The 25,607-nt window shown below is 36.8% G+C and overlaps 1 protein-coding gene across 1 annotated transcript; it reads right to left on the reverse strand.

The window, feature by feature from the left end:
• Window positions 1-13,721: 13,721 nt before the first annotated feature.
• Window positions 13,722-19,757, reverse strand: LOC139138071 (ephrin type-A receptor 4-A-like). Its single transcript, XM_070706295.1, has 5 exons — window positions 19,461-19,757; window positions 17,662-17,900; window positions 15,935-16,007; window positions 14,524-14,638; window positions 13,722-13,836 (listed from the first exon to the last, which is right to left on the reverse strand). The coding sequence occupies exons 1-5, from the start codon at window positions 19,726-19,728 to the stop codon at window positions 13,722-13,724; spliced, it is 810 nt and encodes a 269-aa protein (XP_070562396.1). The 5' UTR covers window positions 19,729-19,757.
• Window positions 19,758-25,607: the final 5,850 nt, after the last annotated feature.

Here is a 25,607-nt window from a genome sequence, read left to right on the forward strand (position 1 = left end):
GCGAGTACTCAAGTACGAAACTTTCGTGATCACACCACTCGTTACCTACTCACTCAAAATCATTCAAAATATAAGGACGAAAAACATGTAGTTTTGATACACATAACTTAATAACGGTATAAATATAACCACAGACAAAGATGGACTCAGGAAAACAAGGAAAGGGTGTGAAATATGTAAACATATAGGACTAATGAACTAACGCTGTTGATTTAACAATAAACTCTATTGTAGTATAGTTATGTGAAACAGCACGGCGTAAAATATGAAGTATTAATAGACCTCGTGGTTTTGTAGAATTTGACCTGAATGTGCCTTATATAGCATGTCAAATGGGTATGGAAGGAAAGTTGGAACGAACCAAAGTTGAACTTTCACAAGCCTTTTAGAGTGGCTTCACCGTACAGTTTGGTATACCCGAGTTATTGTAACATGAATGAAAACCAGTTAGAATTAATTTGCGATAAAAACTACTATTTTCGGGATCCGAGTATATGTCCCTCAGGCAGAAGGGCAATCTCACATGATGCGTTTGGTAACAGCATGGATACCAAACAAAGTACACTGGATATGGGATTACTTAAGTGATTTACATCTAGGCTGAAAACATATATATATATATATATATATATATATATATATATATATATATATATATATATATATATATATATATATATATATATATATATATATATATAATATACATAATTATAACACGCCACATGCTCATTCCGTGTCGCGATTCGCCAGAATACGTCACGTGACGAGAAAATAGATACGTCTAGTCCCCACCAAATCGACAAAAGTGACGTCAGAGAGTATTTTTTGAAAAGCTATTTCCCTAGGGAAATAGTTCTGACCAAATTTGGAAAAGTGCCTGGTCACGTGACCGTAGTGTCGTCTGCAGCTTTGCAACAATGGCGGGTGACTAGAACGTGATGTGCGTCCGGGATAGGTGACGACACATTCTCTAAAACAGATTTTCCAAAATTTTCCAACATTCCAACAGCGTAGGAACTTGAACAGCTCATCGACGGAAAAGATTAAAGTGCAACTAAGGATGTCGCTAGGTATGCTTTGAATATTTTTTGAAAGAAAGTTGTACCACGTTCAACTGAAAGCGCTGTGGAAACATCCTCGTGGCCGTGTGTTACCAGAAACACATCGCTATACCCCTCGGCCTACGGCCTCGGGAATAGCGATGTGTTTCTGGTAACACACGACCCCTCGGAGTAATAGACAGTCGCTATAGCCCTCATGACCAAGCAATAGGTGTTTAATATATATATATATAAGTGGTAGATCAGCATAGAATTGGCCGAATATCTGTCCCGATGTGCATTCTACCTTAGGTCGCGCCTACGATTCAATTAGTCGCATTGACTAGAGAATTGGACTTTTGATATCAGTTAAAACTACACATTTTTAAATTTTAAATAATGTTTGAACAATCGTAACATATGATGATATGGTCAAACAAGTGCTAATGTTGATTTCAGAAGCCTGAATTATATCAGCATAGCAGGGCGTGTGCGACGCCTTCCGTCGTTTGCGGTTTCCCCTGCACGAGATGCTTTGTCTTTGTTTAGTGCAAATCTGTAACCTTTTTGTTATCTTAGATAGCTGAAAATCTGACAGCTATCAATGAGAACAAAAACAACAATAGACCAGAGGAATGCTTGTATTGAACATCAAATCGACTCGGAAGTGAACGTAAAAATCGCCCTGGAAAAGATGTATATCAAAAGTGGCCATTTACTGGTGAAAACGACTGCCAATTTTTCACAAATGTCGTACAACATAAAATCATAGACAGTAAAGTGAAAGTATGATAAAATCAACTTGTTTGCCATTTCAAAGTCGTGCAATTCTGTCTTCAAAATGACAAGAGAACAATCACACGGCTTTACGTACCTCCGTTAGTTTTGAGGATTAAACTCCAAACCAGTACTGAAACAAGGGCAGATCCCTGGCCTTTACACGTCACCATCGCAGTGTAAACGAGCTGACCATACAGTATGTGAAATTGCCGTGATTTTTATCCAAAATAGTGACCAGCTATCACGTTACCGGAAAGCAGTGGTTATCATGTATTTACCAATCAGCTTTGCCATAACAGGAACGATAACTCCAGTTGACGTTGTTGGGAACTTTACAGGGAAACGGTTCCGGAAAACGTATGAGATGTTGTTAGAATAGTTCAGGCGAAGTTCTACACGATAAGCACGCAGGGGTCGTACCCTTTCCGCAATGTAATCAAACAGCGTCATCAACTGTTGTTCAAAGATTTTAGAGGGTAACGATGAACAAAAGAAATTCCTAGTGCTGACGTTGATGTCCAGTGACCAGCAAACGACATGCCTTAGAGGATTGAAGTCTTTTGACAATCATCTTTTTCTAACAATCAAGGCATTGATTCAAGTAAGTAATGTTTTCGTCCTGAGTAGGGCATTGAGATTGATTGCAAAAAAATAAAAGATAAAAACAACAGATTAAAATCCGTCGTCCTCCGTGTCGGGAAAGAACACACCTTGATATATTTGGTATGGACACAGACAAATACAGAAACAGACTAGCAACGCGGCATGCCTTTTGTTCCATGGTCGTCTCGGTAGACTATGGCCTTTTCATATTAAAATGAGCTTCAAAGGTGTTAAACATTTTGGAGACTTTGTTTGTGGTTGATAATTGCACGAGATTATGCGAAAAATACGCCAATCAAAACATAACACGCCAGCAGTTTCATAAACATGTCCTTCCTTGACGAACGTGTAAAAGGCGGTATGACTGACCGTAAACCATTGAGTAAAACCAGACAGTATCGATAAAAGACTTTCAAATTTGGTTCAAACACACTCATTATATATTCATAAAAATATGAGAGGAATTTTAAAATGGTAAAACTCACTTTCCTGAAGCTCAAAACACTCCCGTTTTCGCCAGCACGCCAATTCCGCTCAGCACCACACGACAACAACAACACAAACTTTGCCGAACATACTTTCGCTTGACAATTGGCGAAAATCCGAAAATTACCGAATGATGCATGGTCGGCACTCTTCGGAAAAGAGAGGCGAGAGCTACCTGAGGCGAGGCGAACATGGATGGGTTACGTAACCGCTTCACGCCTTGAACAATATCCGTTGCTAGTCTGTTTCTCTTTGTCTGTGGTATGGATGAAAACGAGTATACAATCCCTCACTTTCAGAGGATATTCTTGAATATTATCGTCATAGTTTGTCAGATAGTCGCTTTATTTGTTATGCCGTAAACAGGAAATCACGTATACTTTTCAACCTATGAAGTAGCTAGAGTTCTGATAAAAATGCCGGTCCGGTTTACAAGGGCGTTATGATTAAGTCTTTAAATTGATAAACAAAGTAAATTTGAACAATGTCTTGAGAAACAATAATCCATACTTCCCCGGTACTGTACAAATAAGCAAAACAACATCATTGCCTTAAGCAGACATGTGGGAACATAGTAATATTCGAGTTCATAAAATGCATATGGCCGTTTCGCTACGAAGAAATTGTTATCCCTTACAAATTTCTCTGATATGTTGTGTCGTCATTGTGCAGTATGCACATTGATGAAGGTTTGATTAGTTTATTAATCATGTTTAATTAATACTGGTGTAATGTAGATTGTTTCAAACTGAAATTCTGAAGTCCTGCCATGGGATCAAAGTTAATAAATATAATTATGTTGTCGCTTCCTTATCAGAACAACCCACGTGACTATACATCATATACACTATTAGAAGTTCGTATTTCCTGGTTCAAACAGTCGAATGTTCTTTTGCATTTCAAGTTACTCACACGCACTTTTATAAATTACCGTGATTAAAATGAAGTTCTTTTCAAATACTCTTTAACACTCCCATGATATATTTCCCTCTGCTATATAACTATTTCCTCCATTGTTAGAACGTCATTAATGTTTGTTTGCGTTCGACTCAAGTGATTTATGTAAGAATGTTAATTTGGTCGTCACAAACATTTTTGCTGCTTTTGGCGACTGAACATTAAATTGTGCGATCTGATAAATCATTAAAAAGGGCGTTACTCGCTATGAGCAGGGAAGTATAAACCTGTATGCGTGTTGTACAGTTGTTCACAAAGCTACCCTTCCCCACTTTCTGATCATTTGGGAATACTACGAGATCAATCGCAAGGCTTCACTTACCTCCAAAAGTAGTGAGGATCAAATTCCCAAGCAGTACTAATATGGTAGAAATCTCGGCCTTCGAAGTCACCATTCTGTAACATGTGAACGAGCTTGGCGAGCGCTATGTGCACTTGTCGTGATTTCAATCGAAATGTATGACTATATATCACGTGAGCAGGGACAAACATCGGTATTCCGATGTACGTACCTGGCAGCTTTGTCAACAACTGATAACAAGAGCATCTCCTGCTGATCTTGCGACCTTTACCGGGCAACGTTCGCAAGGTGTGTTAAATATAGCATTAATATCACACTAGGTCTGAGCCAATACGCTCGGGCAGCTATGTAATTTCAGTAAAGTGATAGTTCACTGTTAGTAATAGATGGGTTGTGGATAATGATCTTTTAAAGATACTCCTCTCCGTCACAGGTCTTAAATGATAGCCTCACGGCCTAGCTTGCGGAGACCCAACGACTGCTCAGCGCGCTGCAGCGTACTTTGTACCACAGCGGGGAACCTTGACACAGACGGATGCCAGCGTGCAGCGCTCGTACTGCTTACGCTGGAGAAGGGCGTGATATGTTTTATCCAAAATGTTAATATGTCTATGCCATTTATTGCATTTTAAATTTATTTGTAGTTACTTTAGTAGTTTTATAACTTTTATTGCTTTCTAATCTCGCTCAAAGAAGAATCTATTAAAACATGCCACATGGTCATTCCGTGTCGCGATTCGCCAGAATACGTCACGTGACGAGAAAATAGATACGTCTAGTCCAAAAAGTGACGTCAGAGATATTTTTGAAAAACTACTTCCCTAGGAAAATAGTACTATATGGCCTCGGGGAATAGCGATGTGATTTTGCGAACACAAGGCCCCTCGGGGTAATAAACGGGCGCTATAGCCCTCATGACCAGGCAATAGGTGTTAAAAGCTTGGCCGTGACGTGGATGACGCAATGACAAGAATCATGGGATTGCAATTGTGGCGACAATTCCGCCGACACTGCTCTTCGAATTGTGTTGACGCATGCATATAAGTGTGCCGCTTGCGGCAGCCTATGTTGGCCCACTATGTTTTTACAAACAGTTCCGACAACGTTTTGTTGGGTATTTTTGAAGGGTAATGAAGGGCACTTTATTGCCTTTGGTGAACAACAAACTTTTCTTGTGCTGACATTGGTGGCAAATGACCATAAAAAATATACAGATATACTCCAGTCGAGCCTTTGCAGTAATTGTCATTCGCATTGATTCTAGCCAGTAATATTTCTACGATAAAATCATCATCATCTTAATGAAACATGTTTTGTGTAAGGGATGCTTTTCATCATGAGTGAAAATTATCAAAACCAGCATGTGATTACTAAAAATGTTAGTATGCAAGTATAGTGATAACAGGAAAAATGAAATTCCTTATCGTTTCAATCGCACAATGTTCCTCTTTTAGGCTTAATTAAAATATTTTGTATTTCCTCGTATTACGCTATCGATGGGACCGTCACATTCGCAATGGGTATGGTTATACCCGATTGCGTGACCTAGCCCTACTTAAAGTAAGTTTGTTTAAACGGAAGGGCTTGCTTACGAGTAGAGTTATAAACGACTGTATCTCAACAAACAAGTGCTTATGTCAACAGTCCCTTCCAAGTGTCAAATAAATTTCAGAGCTTTTGAGCTTTTTTTTATACAGCACATGTAAAGGTTGGTACTTATATTGATTAATCTTGTAGATTTATCTTGTAGAAAGTTTGTGTAGTTTGGCTTCAAAAGTTGATGTGTCTAATATTTTTGCTCGTACGTATCGTTTCCGAGTCAAATTTATTACATAGCCTATACGTTAGATAGATAGACTCACTACATTACAAATCTGCCTTCCCGTAAAAATCTAGAGGAAATTCATATCTTCTGAAACCATGGCAACCAATAAAGCTTAGCGCTAAGCTGACTGATTTTAGAAGTAGGAGACAACAAATGTAGGAGTATTACAGAGACAACGTCGGGCAGTGGCTATGGTACCGGTATCGGTCGCACTATCTGAGGATAACGAGTTCGAGCATGTCGGCGTATAGTGAGTACGAGACTCCAGTACGGTGTTGTGCCCTTTAGCAAGGCACTTTATCCTCAGTGGTTCATTGGGTAGTGAGTTATGGGTACCTCATTCCGTAATTGAGAATCGCCTGTTGGATGATGGATTGAATAAAAATAAAAACAACAATAGCAACAGAGTAGGACAGTCTGAATCATTGAAATGTTTTTGATTGAATACGTCCTCATTTGGAGACAATTGTGAATCACACGAATCATTTCAGTCACAGTCTCACGCCTACTCACAGCACAGGCGGCCCAAAAACTATTACTGAGTTTTTCTCACTGTTTTCTCTATCATTTTCTCTCCTTTTCTTCATGCTCTGACTGATCGGAGTAAATAAAATAAATGGTTATATAACCTAACCTAGCCTCTGTGACTCTTTATTTATTTTACAACCCATTACAAGGACGTATATCTCTCATACACACATGTTGTAATTAATTAGTCAACACAACTAATTATGCTAATCCGTGGACTTATCAGGGATTTTACGGGTTGGTCAACATCGCGAAAGATAGGAAAGGTTTTTCATTTACATCTCTATCTTTGCAATGTTGACCAACCCTTGATAAGCCCACGGATTAGCATAATTAGTTGTGTTGACTTAATTAATTACAAGATGTGTATATGAGAGATAAACGTCCTTGTAATGGGGTATAAAATAAATAAAGAGTCAAGAGGCTATAGGTTAGGCTATATAGTCATTTATTTTATTTACTACGATCAGTCAGAGCATGAAGAAAAGGAGAGGGACTGACAGTTACATAGAAAACTGAGAAAAACTCAATATTTAGCTTATCAATAGTGTATGGGCCGCCTGTGCTCAAAACCTATGTTTATTCAAATCTTCTCCCGTGACGTATACAGTATTTTGTCTTTGTTATACGGCACCATATAACTTAATACGAGCAAATGCTTCGTTTGATTCGAGTCAGTCTTAACATGACAATGCGCAGTGATCCATGCGTCACACGCAAAGCCTAGTCGAAAATTTGAGAGAAAAACAGATCGGTAGGATGCAAATCACTATTGTGATTGTACCTATATGCGTGGTTAACGAATATTTTCGAAAACGCATAGTTTGCCTAAAGTTGATATTGTGACAATGAACTGGAAAGATGACAGATATTGAGTAAATTTTATTTATTAAACTCATCACTGTTTTGAAATTCACGAATTTCCTTATCAACTTTAAAAAGTTTCCCTAAGACAGTGTGAAATGCAGAGACGCAAAACTTTGACATTGCAAACTAAACGACGATTTGACTAATTAAATTTAACATTACAAGTTTGAATTATGTATTGTTTACTATGAACAGACAATAAAATACAAAAAGAAAAATGAATTAACCATCTTGTAAATCTCGACAAAATATAACTAAATTGCAACATGTCTCTGAATGTCAATGCAGCAGGTAAGCATCTAATTTGAAAGTTGTTGATGCATTAATGAAATGACAGTTTAAAATCGAAGTTTGCTATACAATTACCGCCGAAGAAGGATGGTCTAAATGCGAGACATCATTATTGTAAAATAAATTCATCGCTATAGACGCCTAATTACATAACTTGATGTGGATATTTTATCCATAGAACAAGAATTAATTACAATCATTGTAGAAAATCGAAAACTTCGGCGTTTCCTAAACTAATACGAAAAATATAGTACTGGTGACACTTTGTAAATATTGCTAAAATCTGTTATGATTCGATTTTTTATTTGTGTTGAAGGAAAGGGCGCCAAACTATCACTATCAAACTACATTGTTCAACGGAAAGGCTGTTACAAGATGCACAAGAAAGTGTAACATTTACTGTTATATACGTTAATTGTTACATTTAGAGTGAAAAAAGATCATTTACTCCCATTTTCCCCTGTTTTAAGTGACGTTGCATGAAGTCTATCTATAATCGTTCATTGCCTGCAGAAAAATTACATTTACTGTTAAAAGAGGTGTTTTCTGTCCTTCTTACTGAGTGAAGGCAGAATAGTAGGGACCAGAAAATTCAATTTTGCAGAAACAGCTAGCACAATATAAAGGATTTGATTTCTCCTAATGTCTACATTTTTGGATACATAAAATGTGACAACGTTTCACTTTTTCTCAACAATATTTTTTCTTAAAGAGTATTTACTCTCCAAATATTTCAGGGGACTCGGAGACCTTTACGGCACATATAGACAAGACCCAGTGCTAGTGACAATGTTAAAATATCAATTTTGAAAGACTGTGAAATAGAATGAAAATGGTCGATAAAAGACTATCTGGATACAGTTTTTCTGTAAACGAAATAATCGAGCCACTGTATCTTTAGAGAAATTAATCTATCCAAAAGATTTGTTTTATTGTCTTTACAAATTTCTAAGCAATCGAAAACAAAGTGGTTTCAAAGAAAATAATCTACCAATAAACAGCAAAAAGCCCCAAAATACAAATATGCAAATGCCACAACGATTTGAACAAACCTAATTGAGGTTACGCCAAGCAAGCTGCATATCAAATTTCAAAACAATCGGACATGCGTTTTCTGAGAAGAAGGCAATTGTTGACAGACGGCGGACTGAAAATGAGCCTGATTGATAAGGTCCGCGTCGCTAACAGCGGAGTTAGTACGAAGGTGCTGACATTGTGAGCGACGATCGGAAGGTAATGTAAAGTAAATATTCGGCAGTTTAAGAAATGTTTAAAATGTCCCTGCCATCTAAATATTGAATATTGTAATCATTGCTATATAGTTGCAACCTTGATAAGAAGAGAGTTTTCTGGTGACTTTTTAGGTAGCAGGAAATTCGTAGATGTCTTGGACTGTTAGCTTTTGAGATAAATACAAGTTAAAAGAATATATGATAAGGCAGATGACAGGTGCACTCTTAAACTCTAAAATAGGATAATATAGTGAATATAACCTTTATTATGGACATGACCCATTTATGTTAATGGTTCAGTAAAATCGTGATGAGAATGTCACTATAATATATAATAATTCCTGTTAAAAATGAATATACATTAAATCTTGTGTATATCAAGAACATACAAAGTTCTGTATACATTAATGAGACATCGATATTGGCAAGGGTCCCGCCAGTACGTTTCGCTGTTTTCTTAAAATCTCTCGTCGTTCAAAGAAGCAAGTGAAAATCGAAAAAGAACTCACTGGAGTGGGCTATTTTAGGAACTTTTAAAATTAGTGGCGGTTAAGCCGAATGGTCGTAAATGCTGACCTCTTCGCTCAGTCATTTAGTACCTTCTATTGCAAGCTAAAATGGGACAAAATACTGTTGCATTTTATCAAAATCCTGTAAAGCTTAAGAGAAATTCTGCATATTACAAACCACCTTCGCAGTGTCTGTATTGATTGCAGAAGTGTTCAAAGATGTATACTCCGACTCGCTTAGCTGTAATGAAACCGAGACTAATGTTATTTATGTAACACTAAAGCTTCGCCCTTCTAAAGTCAATATTCCAAGAACATTTATTGTAACTTGAACATTTATAAATGACAGTGATAGTGATTCAGCATTTTAATGCAAAATCATAAATATTGCGCAATATTGTCTCAGTGCGACCCTTGTACAATGATTCCTTATTGTCTGCTTGCTTGTCTTGAGGTTTAGAAGAGGACGTATTTAAAGATGTATACTCCGACTCGCTTTGCTGTAATGAAACCGATACTATGTTATTTTCTGGACACTGAACCTTCACTCCCTTAAGATCAATATTACCAAGAACGTTCACTGGAAAACACTTAGGAACGATACAAGTTAACAGGGAATCAGTGTTTTAATACAAAACAATAAATATTGCGAAATATCGACTCAGAACCATTGTAAGCAGTGCGATGTTCATTGCCGATCGGGACATGCAACATTTTGGTACGACATGGAAAGGCATGCCTGCTATCTATTCTGGCATGAGCTGATGTCCCTGAGCATGCATGACGAAATATGAGTATGATTACGTAACACCCACTAAGAAGTCTTACCGTTTCCCTTACGAGACCTGTGTACAATGATTCCTCATTGTCTGTTTGCTTGTTCTGAGGTTTTGAAGAGGGCGTAAATTCTGTCGATCGTTGCATTACGTCATCTATATCGGCATACTGAGCACTGACATCAGGAAATCCGCCTTGTGGCCTATCTTGTGTGTCTGCTGCAACAAAAGACATTAAAAGGTGTGATGACTTTAAGATAAATTTTAATGAAGATAAAGATTCAATTCTTATTTGTATAGTAGCTCATATTCAACAGCTATTGTCGAAATGAACATCCCCAGAGAATATGCTTCTATCAAGATCAAACTTTTACATATGTGACGGGAAGGGTAAAGCTGAAATTTTGATACATCGTATGTAGCATACGTAACAATCGGATTAACCGAGTCAGTCAATTAACTCAATCATTGTTGAATTCTGTCACCTATCGCGGCGAACTGGGTAGATTTCTACATGGACTCTTTTCACAATATTGAAACATTATTTTGTAAGAAAACATTCAAGTGATTGTTCCCTTTATAAGGCTATCATGGCTTTCAAAAAGACCTCGCATCTTTCAAAATTGGTGAAGCCCAAACGGACCCTTCGATCGCATGTAAAAAAGCTCAATAACGACTATATTGATGGTTTGTAGAGAACATGATGCTACATCAATTTGGGCTAGAGGACCAGTCGGTGTTCTGTGTTCATGTCTGTGAGTCCATCTATCTATCTGTCCCTACGTCAGTCGGTAGCTAGGCTTTGTTACGGTGTACAGAGCATAATCATGGAAAAACTAGAACTCATGATACTTTGGTTGGCGTGAATTTCATAGTTAATGGTAATTTACATCATTAATAATTTCTATTAATGGAGTATATCTTATTACAATGACTTACAACGGCTAATGCCAATGGCAAAACCATAAACCAACAAACTTTAAGGACCAATTGAAGACAACCAATGTCCCCGTTAAGGTTGATGATTTTATACGAGTTCATTAGAAAGCTATTAATATATAATACATAGAATGATGTGGGGACTGAATAATGCAGATTTTTACGCAAACACTTGCTGCAGAGTATACCAACGACCGTCCGCCTTGAACGAATTACTGATCAAAGTTTTCATCGCGATGTTAAAGGTTGACGATAGCCATAATGAAGTGCAGCTCAGAGAGACATCTGCTCAGTAAGAAATTGCTCTTGAATTTTGAACGATCGTGTATTCCAAAAAGTGGACCTAGCAATCAAAGCTCATTACAAGACGTTTGGTCAAGATCGACAAAACTTTGTCGATAACCGCTTTGTCACACATGTATATATTGGTAATGACAGTTTTTCTAGGACCCTGCGAAATTATGCAATGTATTCGTAGAAGGTTGGTCGCTAAAGAGCGATGGCGACAGTACCACTAATTGACATTATCCCTCAGTGACGCTGTTTTACTTCATAGAAGGAGTTGTGCGAGAATTTCAGAGCAAACAATTATTTAAATATTAAGTTGACGACACAGATTTTCACAATTTGAAGAACGTTTACATTTAAGTACGACACTAGTGGTAAAACGTGGGCTGGAAGGTATGATTGAGTGTTTTTCATTTTGTGAAAAAAATAACCGCAGCCCTTATCGAAAGTTATGAGGTTCGTCAAATATTGGGTCAAACTCTTCAAACGCTTTTGCAGCATGCCAGGCAGTACTCAAATGGCCTTGCAGAGTGACCACCTCTAATCTCTATGAATGCAATGTAGATATAGCAGCTGTCCAGTCATCTTATCTCCGAGAATACAGTTGCTCTTAGACGTTCCGTATGCCGAAGTTACTCTCTTAGAAAGGACTGGGACTTGACAACATGCTGATTACAACGTCGTAACTTTTTATTGTACATTTTGTTGCAGAACGAATAATATGTCAAAGGCATACACCACCCGCTCGTTGTATTTCGTTACTGAATTGCCTATAGATAGAAGATAAGATAGTCACTGAAGAACAATTGTTCTGTGTGTATCGCTTGATCATGCTATTCTATTATTCCTGACAACACTTTAAAATTGTTGATGTGCTGTTAGGTTGAACTTGACGGGACTTATCATGATAATATTATGTTCTGCCATACAGCATTGATGAAGATGATATTATACATTTGCGACTTTCAAAGTCCGATTACTTTAAGACTGAAAATTATGGGCATGCTTGAGAATTGAGATTTTTGTCTGTCACAATGTGATAATGGATAATCCGTCTTTAGCTGTAGTAAACAACCTATAGCCTGGTCTTTATTCGGGCTATAGCGCCTGTCTTTTTACCCCGAGGGGCCGTGTGTTAACAGAAACACATCGCTATTCCCCGAGGCCGTAGGCCGAGGGTATAGCGATGTGTTACTGGTAACACACGGCCACAAGGGGTAATAGACGAGCGCTATAGCCCGAATAAAGACCAGGCTATAGGTGTTTCATAACACAACACATGCTCATGTTGTATTGTTATATAGTTTTTAATGTGTTTTGATATTTTGCACGCCAACAATCCATTGTGACACGTTTTCTGGGCGATGTTTCCACAGCAGTTTCAGTTGTGCGCGGTACCACTTTCTTTCAAAAATATTCTAAGCATACCTAGCGACATCCTTAGTTTCACTTTAATCTTTTCCGTCGATGAGCTGTTCAAGTGCGTACGCCGTTGGAATGTTTGACATTGTTGGAAAATCTGTTTCAGAGAATGTGTCGTCGCCTATCCCGGACGCACATCACGTTCTAGTCACCCGCCATTGTTTGCAAAGCTGCAGACGACACTACGGTCACGTGACCCGGCACTTTTCTAAATTTGGTCAGAACTATTTCCTAGGGAGATAGCTTTTCAAGAAGTACCTCTGACGTCACTGTTTTCGATCCAGTTGGGACTAGACGTGTCTATTTTCTCATAACATCAAGTATTCTGGCGAATCGCTACACGAAATGAGCATGTTGCGTATTATAATAATTAATATGCCTAGTTAATACAGTTACTGATAGTTTTATCAGAAAGTTTTAATACTTTTACTAACGTTTTGAAGCCTGAATTTGTGCAGTAGTTGCTTGGTGTTGGACTTATCTATAACACAAACCAAACGAACAAAAACTGGTTTAATCGACTTATCTGTTTAGTTTTCAGGTGCTTTCTACATTTTCATTACGTGAGCAGATATTCCGACTGAGTCTCAGCAAAATTTACACTCAAATGTCATATGAAAACTTTGTTTTGCCTTTCGCCTTGCGAGAGGGGGATGCGCTCACCCTTATTCGTTGCTCTCACTCGCACCATTACCATCCTACTTATATTATTTACACTATTACATTTAAAACTAAGGACGGCACTGCACGACCGCAAAAGTTAGCAATCTGTCAAAATCCGCTGGCAATCAACAACCCATTTTGTGATCAATTTTCATGTTTTTGATGGAAATTTTCCGTATAACCCTCAGCCGAATGTAAATTTTATGATTGGTTATCCAAAAAAAGTAATGCCGTCGGTGCTAGGATCGATTGTGTTTGGAGATTCATCATTACTTCGTTGGCATACTGATAACTGTTGTTTGATGGGACTGCTGTACTTGTGAGATCTGTCAATATTGAAATATAAAGTTAGACTAAAGAAAAATATCATGTGATTTGACCATTTCGTCCGTTAAAGCTCTTGTATACTTTACAATAAATATAACGAATTCGACGAATGACAATGCTCCAGATATAAGTGTGTAAACTGTATTAGGCCGTTCATAGATTTTATCAGACAAATTATATGCTTTTTTTGGAAAAGACACGTGCCATGTTAATAGCGCATGATATTACAAACTTTTGATAAACATACCAAAAGTGATCTGTATTCGTTACCTATATATGTGTATCACAGGGTTTGTCAAACGACATTTATGTTCAAGAATACCTCTTTCATAATGGAGGTTTACCTGATACGTCCTCGTTACTTTTTAAAAACATTTCTTTCCACGATTTTCCAGTGCTGAAAAAACCCACACAGGATTAAATAAATAAATATATAAATGTATAAATAAATAAATAAATAAATAAATAAATAAATAAATAAATAAACAAATAAATAAATAAATAAATTTTATGAAAGATATACTCAATTTTCAAACTGGTCAGATGATCAAAACAATGGAAGATTTATCGTAATGATCATTATAGATTGGTTTGGAATGACAAGAAGTAAACCTATGTGGTTGATATTGTACTTCATGAAAAACTTACACGAAACAAACAAAACGACAGACAAAGAAGGGTCTTACCGTTTTTTGTATAGGTAACCAAGAAGGAACAAGACTACAAGTATGATAACAAGCGTCAAAGTAATTGAAGTAAATATAATTACGCCAACAGACGATCCGGAAGCAGGTGGTTTGGCTACAAGAAAATAGCACAATGGATACATTTTGTCGTACCGTTTGGTCTTAATATTTGTCTTCTTCTGTTTGTATGATAGTCAAAAGTTTTCTCTGTATTATACAATTTGAATAACTTTCAATAATTGTCTCATTTTATGATTGAACGACATAAAAATAAAATCCAGCATATTGTTTCTAGTATTAGCTTTTTGTACATCAGATGCACCAGTTTTTAACACAGGCGGCCCAGACGTATTGAGTTTTTCTCACTGTTTTATCTATCACTTCCTCTCCTTTTCTTCACGCTCTGACTGATCGGAGTAAATAAAATAAATGATTATATGACCTAACCTAGCCTCTTGACTTTTTTTTATTTTACACCTTATTACAAGACGTTTATCTCTCATATACCCATCTTGTAATTAATTAGTCAACACAACTAATTATACAAATCTATGGACTTATTAGAGATGTTATGGGTTGGTCAACATCGCGGAAGATAGGAAAAGTTACTAAAGGGGTTTCATTGACATATTTATCTTTCGCAATGTTGAACAACCAAGAAAATCCATGATAAGTTCACAGATTAGCAAAATTAGTTGTGTTGACTAATCAATTACAAGATGTGTATATGAGAGATAAACGTCCTTGTAATGGGTGTAAAATAAAAGAAGAGTCAAGAGGCTAGGTTAGGTTATATAATCATTTATTTTATTTACTCCGATCATCAGAGCGTGAAGAAAAGGAGAGGAAGTGATAGAGAAAACAGTGAGAAAAACTCAATACGTCTGGGCCGCCTGTGGTTTTTAATGGTATGCATTCTACAGTATGTGTGAGTGAGTTAATATATATACACCAATGCAGTGGTATTGAAGTGCGTATGAATCGAACGTTTGTCAAACTAATCGCCCTCACGACAAGACATACATGTATATACTTCGACCCTTAAAAGAAGTGCCCAACTAACTGTGAATCATGTGAACAAATTTGAAGCAATGTATCATATGACGGTGACATGTCTGTATCATGTGAATAAACTTTGTGTGTTTGTCACTTTTGTGCGACTGCTAATACCGTGTAATGTGAACAACTTGTATCGCGCTGTAGGTAATACTATTCTAACTCTCCATCCACGAAAATACGTCATATTGCACTGCTAATGTAGTGTAGTGACATGTCGTTGTGACAATTTGTACACGTTTTATCGACCACGTTTGTGACAATTTTGGCACGCCTTATCATAATCTGTCTATGTACTGACCCGACACCTTGGAATCTGCGTAAACAAACGTTTGAAAACACCTTAACTGCTTACCCTGTACAGTTAGTGTGCCTCCCTGAGCTGTGTCACTCCATTCACTGAAACAACAACCATTTTCAGCTGACACCTGGTTGAGAACGCAATGTAAGACTGATTATTTGCTAGTTATATTTGTTGTATAATAATTTACGTACATGTTTGGTATTAACAGTTTGAAATTAAAGTTCATAACAGTATGAGCAACTTGATGTAGTCTTGATGAAGTTTTTAGAATTCAAATTTAAAGACAACTGAAACAGGCTTGGATGATTTTGCGGCAAAAATAATTAAAGGATGAAGAATGATTAAAACCTTTTGCCTCAACAATGCCTGATTAAAATTTTGATATCGTTTGAAGAGCGGCTATCGATGTTATCATTTTGAAGACAAGGTGATCTAGCATTGTTTGTTATTAGAAGAAATGATGTTTCAATCCAAAACGAGAAAACAGATTATTACACCTCATAATTCCACATTCGAGTTTTGCCAGCATCTTTCAAGGGTCATATCGATACAGCAACATACTAAATCTCGAAACAATCCGACATTTTAGTATAATAAAAACGGGAAATGATGAAAAAGTTGGAATGATAGTTTCAAAATTGATCACATTCAACGTTTAATATTTTTCATAAGGCCTACTACAAATTTGGTAAATGTAGAATCGAAAGCGATCAGACGAGTGGTCATAGAGTAAATAATGTTGTGACAAGAAAGGAAAACTCGACTCTAAATGTCAAGTGAAAATGCTCTCTCGCTACAATGTATGTCGTGTACACCAGATTATCGTCATTAAATTCACACTTTCTTTTCTGCGACAATAAGCTTTTTTACTGTGATTAAGTTCATTGGCAATATCTGTTAGCTCTGAGCCAGTTATTTTTGAGATAATAGCAAAATTAGTTTAAAAAGTGTGTTAGTATGCAAATGACTTACCATTTAACACGACATAAAACTTCGACGTGCCTTTCAGTTAACTCATATATTGTTTGATGCAATATTCAAGTGTTCGAAGTTCATAAAATCTTGCCCTATCACCATTGATCTGTAGCTTCAATTCATGTAATGGGCAAATTAGCGGACACGAAACTGACATACGCGTGTTGCAAATTTGATCAATTCCGTTAAATCTTTCCTTATAATCATGACTTAATTGTGAATTATCTTTGAATTAGCGGTATCATTAATATATTAGATGTTGAATTTTTCCGCATATTACTGTGATCAATTTACAAATGAACATACAATCAAAATCCAAGAAACCTGATCAATCAAAATCTAATACCGGATTTGATTTTGTTAACACAAAGAAAATATGAATGTATATCTTCTTTGGATACTTTGTTACATATACAAAAACTAACACTGCTCGGTTCCGGGCACTCAATTTCAGGTGTCTAATCTACTTTCGCCTAATTGATGCTAAAACTACGAAAGAAATCAGTTTTAAAGACCAGAAGTACACATTTGATATAGGCCTAATTGAAGAACGAAAACCTCTACAGGCTGATAAACTCTCGATTTAGGCACACTCCGCTAGACGTTGAATTCGCCTAGTGGCTTGTACCGCTTTATGTCGCTCTTGGTACCCAAGTCTTGGGTGTACCTTATTTCGATGGGGTTAGTGCTAATATAATCACAATCACCATTTTGACTGCAACTACCGCAACCATTTCCACCACCACCACCGCCATCATGCCGCCACCACCATTATGATAACCATCATCAAGTGCGTCACTTACTTGTATACTATAGTTAGTTTCTGGTTGTAGCTCGCCAATTGAACAGCTGAATGCTTCTGTGTAATCTATGCAATCTTGAGGTGCCACGACAGCGTTTGTAATGTTCCCATATGTAGACTGCCAATAAAGAATCTTATATGAAATCACAGTACCATTGGGGCACATTGGCGCACTCCAGGTTACATTTATTTCAGTGTCTGAAATACCGTTGGCCAAAACGTCTCTCGGTTCAGTGGGAACTGTAACAGGCAGATGAAAGGGATAGTTAGTTTTCATTGAATTTAATCAAGTTGACTAAATGTCATGAACCAACATGGTCTGTAATTGTGAAAAAAAACGAAATTCAACATTTTTACTATCGCTTTATGGCAGTGTGATATGAAGGAGTATCTTTAAATTACCATGATGTAACTTTGTTGGAAGTATTTTTTTATCTTTACCATATTGTTCCAGGTATCCATTCTATGAAATATTCGGTGTAGTTTAACAAGTTTGTTTAATCATGAGGCGCAAGAAGAACTTACCGGTTCATCCCTGCCAAATAATTGAACGCTTATAGCTCTTTTACCGGTTTCATGATGCAGTGCACGCAAGGGTATACAGAGCGTGCGTTACTTCTATTGTCTATGGTTACTCACACAGCTGTCTAGCCGTACGTTATACATAGAACACTATGGAAGGTTACACCCTGAAATATATTTTCGTCGCCGATGGATACAAAATACACGAGGCATTTTTTGGTATCGTAAAGTTGTGTCAATTTTGTATAACAAATCGTTTTACAACACAAAATTAGTATGTTTTTGCTGTTTTGCGTGTGTATAAAGTGTTTGATACAGCCACAGCAATGCACTCTGGGATAACCGGGAAAATATCTATACATGAACAAACTGTGCTCAAAACCAAAGACGTTTGTCAACATATGCCGTACTCTATTTAATAAAAACAAAAAATAAGGCTATCTGACAACTCCCACGCATATCAGCCCTCTTTCAATGTCTTATTTCTTATTTTCATTTCACAAACAGATACAATACACATCAAATCAGGTCCAATAATCATTATCATTCAAGGTAACTATGAAAATTACCAGGTCCAAGGAATATGTCGAAAATGACAAGGCAATTTGGTCATCTTGAACCACGAAACAGTGATGGTACCAGGTGTCCGGAATGGGTAAGCGTACCCTGCCAGCTAGCCGCACCCGTCAAGATTGACCAAAAGCGACAAATCCATTGTTATTTTGGTGAATTCACCAAATTACTTTTGTGAGTCAAAATAAATGAATAATACAACAACAAGCGAGACAAAAGGAAGATTTCGACACATATATGGAGGTAAAAAACCAAAACGTAACGAATGGTCATAGAAAGCTCAACAAAGTGTGCTTATTTCATTGATAAAAGCCCGACTTTGTATTACAGCATCGTTACATGGTCCCGTCGTTCCGTGTGTGCATTAAGTATTTCTTTTCTCTTTACAGTAGGCTGAAAATATTGTAATTGATAAAATCGAATGGAATGTAGTTGGTCTTTTGAAATTGGAGTTATGTTATTTTGATATTATTTTCTGAATAAGGAGCATTTGAAAAGAACAATGGCCTCATTTCTCATGCAAACAATCAAGTAAACAAAGGAGGTCTTTCTAGTGATCTTAAATTGGAAACCTTCATACAGTACCTTCATATATGAAATTCCGTAACTATATAACTAGTGTTGTTCAGTTTTGCCATGGCATTATGTTACTTGTTCTTTACTTGGTTTTTGAAGAGCTTTACGAACATATCCGCACGCACTCACCGGTTTCATATGTCGTTTCAAGCACAGAGTCAGGAGGTCCTCCTCCACCATTCGTATAGGCAGTAACAGTAGCTCCGTATTCGGTAAACGCATAGAGATCTCTTACAACGTGTTCAAATTCGGTCGAGTTGAAGTAAATAACATCAAATATCTGAAGTTTTCCACATTCGTAATGAGAATCTTGATAAAAGTCAAGTCCATATCTTACAAGAGGACAGTCTACGGTATTTGGCTTTGCCCAGGTAACCTTAATCTCCGACGACGACATAGCTACTGCTGATAACTCCTCAACCTTCTGTGGGGCTGTTCATAAACATACATAATTATTCGTTCGTGTGTATATAGATATTAATTTATGCATAACGCTATTGATTTGTACGTTTTGTATACGGTGGATTAAATCGGGTTCGTTCTTACAACGTACGGTACCCAATCACCTAGCGGAGAAGCCACAGACAAAACCGCTTTGCCATATCCCCAATCTCAAAAAAGATTGGTTCAATAACCGAGCTAAGTTATTACAATTTTTCTGACTGCGACCCCTCAACACGCTGCGGAGTTCGTGAAGGACTCACGCTCGTACGCTCACTATCATATATCGCACACAAACTTTATCGAAGCGAAGCGATGAATACATCGCAATGAATGAATGAATGAATGAATGAATGAATGAATGAATGAATGAATGAATGAATGAATGAACGAATGAATGAATGAATCCAATATCATAACATATAATTATATTATAGATTTTATATACTTTATACAGTATAAGATACACTACTTCATAATGTATGTATGTATGTATGTATGTATGTATGTATGTATGTATGTATGTATGTATGTATGTATGTATGTATGTGTGTGTGTGTGTGTGTGTGTGTGTGTGTGTGTATGTATGTATGTGTGTGTGTGTGTGTGTGTGTGTGTGTGTGTGTGTGTGTGTGTGTATGTATGTATGTATGTATGTATGTATGTATGTATGTATGTATGTATGTATGTATGTTTATATGTCTGTATGTCTGTATGTATGTATGTATGTATGTATGTATGTATGTATGTATGTATGTATGTATGTATGTATGTATGTATGTATGTGTGTGTGTGAGTGTGTATGTATGTATGTATGTATGTATGTATGTATATGTATGTATGTATGTATGTATGTATGTTGTATGTATGTATGTATGTATGTATGTATGTATGTATGTATGTATGTATGTATGTATGTATGTATGTATGTATGTATGTCTGTATGTATGTATGTATGTATGTATGTATGTATGTATGTATGTATGTATGTATGTATGTATGTATGTATGTATGTCTGTCTGTATGTATCTATGTATGTATGTATGTATGTATGTATGTATGTATGTATTTATGTATCAACAATCGGAATTTTAGCCCAAACGAATGTTGAGTACTTACTTGTCGACGTAGTTGTATTGAAACTCGGGCTACTTAATTGTCCATGTCCAACATCATTATCCATAGACACGGAAATTTCATATTCAGTGCAGGGATATAGCCCACCAATAATTGTACTTGTCGTATCTGGGTCTGTTCGTTCCGTCTCGTAGGCTGAAGACGTTTCACTCACTCGATAATGTACCGTGTATGATGTCAGAGAGTCACATCGCAGAAAACCTGGCTCTAAGTCGGCTTCACTTATCTGGTATTATAATTTCAACAAGTAATGAGTTAGCCAAGTGATATGACATACCTGTCTATTGATAATCGTCACAAGGGTGAATAATTGCCTATTCCCTGGAAGCGAGCATTAAAATATGTGAAATGTTGAATCATGGTAAAATGACGGTAGCCGAATACAGTGGAGGAACGTAATATTTGTATGTCGAATATATTTATAAGCCAAGGAATATTACTCGTTTACGTTAATTTTTAAAACGATGAATTTTAGAAAAAAACCAATCAATCAATCAATAAGTCCATAAGTCAGTCAATCAGTAAATTAATTAAAAATGAATCGACTAATCAATCCAAATGTGTTCAGAAATCATCGCCTTATAATGATGTAGTCTCGAAGAAGAAAAAAAAAGTAATTGCAAAGACACAAAAACTGCAGATTTTGCATAAATTGTGCTTTGAAACTGAAAAATGATAAAGGAGTGCCTAGTTACCTTCCATGAAACTGAAATTTCTGTCTCGCTGAGAGTGTTTGCCTCTTCTATGCTTGGTTGTCCCAACGGAACTGGAGTAATTATACGAAAGAATGTTAGTTTCGACACATTAACGGAAGTTATTATGTCAAAACTAATACATTTAATGATCTATAGGTACAAATTAAAGGCACAAACCACGACAATGTCAAATTTGGACGAGATGAGTGCAGAAAGGTACACTCGTGACATGTATATATGGGTTCACATGTGACCAGAGAAACTTGTGAAATTCGGATAAAAACGTTCATTCATAGAAGTGTCACATTAAAAGCAAATATGGATCTCACAACAAACTAACTGTGAAGTCCTTGATAGTAAAATTTCTTGTACGGCTTGAAGATGGTTTTAACTTTCTCACCATCACAAAGTGTTTGGTTAGTGACTTCCGGACTTAGGTCACCCCCGCCACCCGCACCTGGTCTGTATGTCTTCACTGCGAATGTGTAACTTGTGTAGGGTGTCAGCGCTGTGACAAGTAGGGACGTTTGGTCTTCAGTTGTGTCGTATGAAGTGAGTCATTATCACCCGTCACTTTGAGCCAGACCTCATACAGCTCTATTGGCTCATCTCCAATGTCAAAAGAACTGTCCCAAGCATCCCAATGAACCGTCATGTGAGTCTTATCTATATCAGTTAACCACGGGCTACTCGTCAACACAGGTTGGACTTGACATTGATGTTGGTAGAAAAATAAAGAAGAAGTTGAATTACAATCATTTAGTTCGTCATGATGCGATTCTTTGGTTTAATTTCAAAATAAACAAGTGATATTAGTCAACTCTCTTTTCATTTTGTTTTCATGAAACAATTTGCGGATATCGATGAATAGCTTTAAACTAAACGTTCAGCATGATGCTTTGTCCATTGTATACGATAAGTAAACCCATGGTTTGGGATAAATATTGTTTGTCAATTTTGTATTGTACGGTTATATCGACAACAAAACGATGCACCTTGTACAAGTCAATGGGAAGTTCATTTGAAGCTAAGAAGAAAATTAAGATGTTTCAGAATGACAATACTCGGCAGATTTTTTTTAAGCACATGTGACCTTTTGACCGTATGGGTCACACTATATCGGATGATAGTGTGTATTTGTTCAGACGAATGTGGCCATGGCCACTTTAAACAAACAGCGACAAGTGTTAGGGACGTAAAAACATACAATTATAACACTTTAACGCTTTCTTGCATAACAACACACTTCGGAAAGTGCAGTATAGCAAGAACAAACTAAACATTGCATAAAACATTGTTGTCTATGTCTTTACCTGCAGCTGCTGGGGGGAAACATAGTGTTTGTAATATATTTCATGAGAGACAGCGTATCATCTGAAGTTAAAATGTACAAAAACTTATCTCTTTCATTTAAACTATCAAATATAGGATAATAAAACTTCATTGCAGAAAAGAGGAAAAGACAACTTCTCTATCACTATTATATTTTTGACACTTCATTAAATAGTGAAATTCATCCTCGACGGAAGACTTACAAAACTTACAAAATCAGCTTCCGGCGGAATTCTTGGTTTTGACCTTCTGCCTACCCACTCGATTTGTAAACAGTGATCAGAAATACGAAGTTTTGTCACCAAATAAATTATAGTAAATATGTCTTACTATAGGCGTTCGCTGTAATCTCCTTTTCAACATCACCAGGAGTAAGTATACATTTCACGGTTTCGTCTTTTTCAACAATTACGATGTCAAAGGTGTTTGCAAATTCGTAGTCTGGATGATCCCCGCTTGTGACGTCACCTTGATAAGACCCGGACTGAGCTGTTACTGTTACTTGCATTCCTGCTTCGTTAGCTGTGACACAGCACACAAATGTAGTTGGCTGACCAGAATTTTCCGTGTTGCTCTGAGTGAATTCATCGACAACGGGACTTTTGGCTGTAAAGAAATGTCGAACAATAACATGATTTTTATATGAGGAGGAATATATAGAAATCATGCTAGAGAGAAATATTTTTAAAGCATTTACAACGTGAACCATAGGTTCGAATTGAGCAATAACCCCCGCCGCAGGAGGGTATACACGAGATTTTGGTACAATGCGCGACATATAGCACGACCCATTGTTAGGGACTTTTTGTCAAAATCAGACCCATCGTTAGGGAATAATGCAGCGAGCAAAAAACAAATAAGCCGACCAGTTGTCAAGTAGAATACTAGCAAACAAAAGTATTAAAGGTCCGTAAGCTACAATGTCATTGAATTTGTTCAAGTTCAAATATTTTCAATAATGTCAGATATTAGTCTATTTCTACCAATAAAGTGATATTACCTAGCACTGTCATGAAAACAATAATGTGTTACCAATCAGCCAGGAATTTTTACATAGTTTAAGTTAATCTTAAATTTCCTGCAATTTCCCAATACTTCACATATTACATGGAAAATACAGAATACCTTGTGTCAGTGAAGTATATTCAATCCCTTGAGATCTATTGGAATGAATCATGTTGGTCTGTAGAAATTCTTATAGGTTTATGCACTGGTTTCACTGTCTGTTTGAAAATTCACATTGAGCGACCACATTTGGGTGTGGCACCACTTTATTATCTGGTTAAAGCTTACATATGTGCTCACATTCAGAGGTTCATGTAACTTATACTCAGAAAGTGTTGTCATTATATTTAAAAGTATACGGGTAATTTAAGAAAGTGGACCGGTGGACTGCGAGGGAGCGAAGCGGCCGAGGGGGAGAGCGAAAAATGAAATTTTGGACTGGAAATGGTGTTCTCTCGTGGCATCTGACGTGACATTTGACTAATAATTCATTGGACATTTAGCTGAGACTGAAACAGTACTTTTGTTGTGTGTCTTAGACATGGCTCACATACAACAAAACAAATGAATTTGTTATGAATTTGTCATGCTTTTCATATGCACTGCAGATTTCATAATGGTACACTTTCACCTAGCAAACATCAAGATATCGCAGACATATATCTCTGATTTATTAAAGTACGACGCCCGAAGGGCGTACTGAAAAATATGAAACATCCTGATATCCCTGATATATATGTCTTATATATATAAATCATGAGCTGGAAGGGCGTGCTGAAAATTAAGTAATGCGCTCAAAGAGCTCACTAAAAACATTGAACATACAGATATGATATATCTCTGATATATGTATGTCTGATATATTTAAGTTCGGTGTGTTGAAATTATGTCTGATATATTAAAGTCATGCAGCGGAAGGGCGTGCTGAAAAATGTCTGATATTATTAAGTAATGCACCCAAAAAGCCAACTGAAAAATATTGAACATACAGATATGACATATCTCTGATATATGTATGTCTGATATATTTAAGTTAGGTGTGCTGAAAAATTATGTATGATAATTAAAGTTGCGCCTGAAGGGCGTGCCGAAAAATGCAACTGAATGATGAAATCTGTGGCTGACGCAATACATTTTATGTAATCATGAGGCGTGTTAAAATCCAAAAACACGCAGACCCCTATTTGGCATTTCAAAAACATAGTGACCCCTATCACCAAATCAAACACGGGTGACCCCCCATGAATCAACCGCCCCCCTAGGCCGAAGAAACTGACCAGTCCCTTAATTATCATGCATGCAATGTCTTTATTGCTACTGTGCTATATAAGCCCCATTTCCACCAGTCATCAAAAAACAGAAATAGATTTTCACTGTGTAGCCTGAATCATTTTTGAGAATATGCGAAATGACAATAACTGCACAGTATATCCTCTGAGCTCGCTCGGCACAGCACATTTCATCTTTCCGGCTATGTCGACTGGAAGCCATGCCAAGGAAGCCATCCGCAGACGACAACATATGAATGAAATCAAATCCCGATAACTTTCACAGCTTCGTGCTGTTTTGTAACATTTTGAATAAAAGATCGAGATTTATTTCCTGGGGTTATTATAACTTAAACTATGGGAATTTTCTGGAAAAAACTGGAATCCTAACCTCAAAT

Source organism: Ptychodera flava, chromosome 8 (assembly GCF_041260155.1).
Source record: "Ptychodera flava strain L36383 chromosome 8, AS_Pfla_20210202, whole genome shotgun sequence".
NCBI lineage: Eukaryota > Metazoa > Hemichordata > Enteropneusta > Ptychoderidae > Ptychodera > Ptychodera flava.

Coding starts and splice junctions, on each gene's coding strand:
- LOC139138071 (XM_070706295.1), bottom strand. CDS start 19,728: ATGTCGTCGTCGGAGATTAAGGTTACCTGGGCAAAGCCAAATACCGTA. Junction 17,901..19,460: donor TGAAACGACATATGAAACCG/GTGAGTGCGTGC, acceptor TGCCTGTTACAG/TTCCCACTGAACCGAGAGAC. Junction 13,837..14,523: donor GGTTACCTATACAAAAAACG/GTAAGACCCTTC, acceptor CAATATTGACAG/ATCTCACAAGTACAGCAGTC.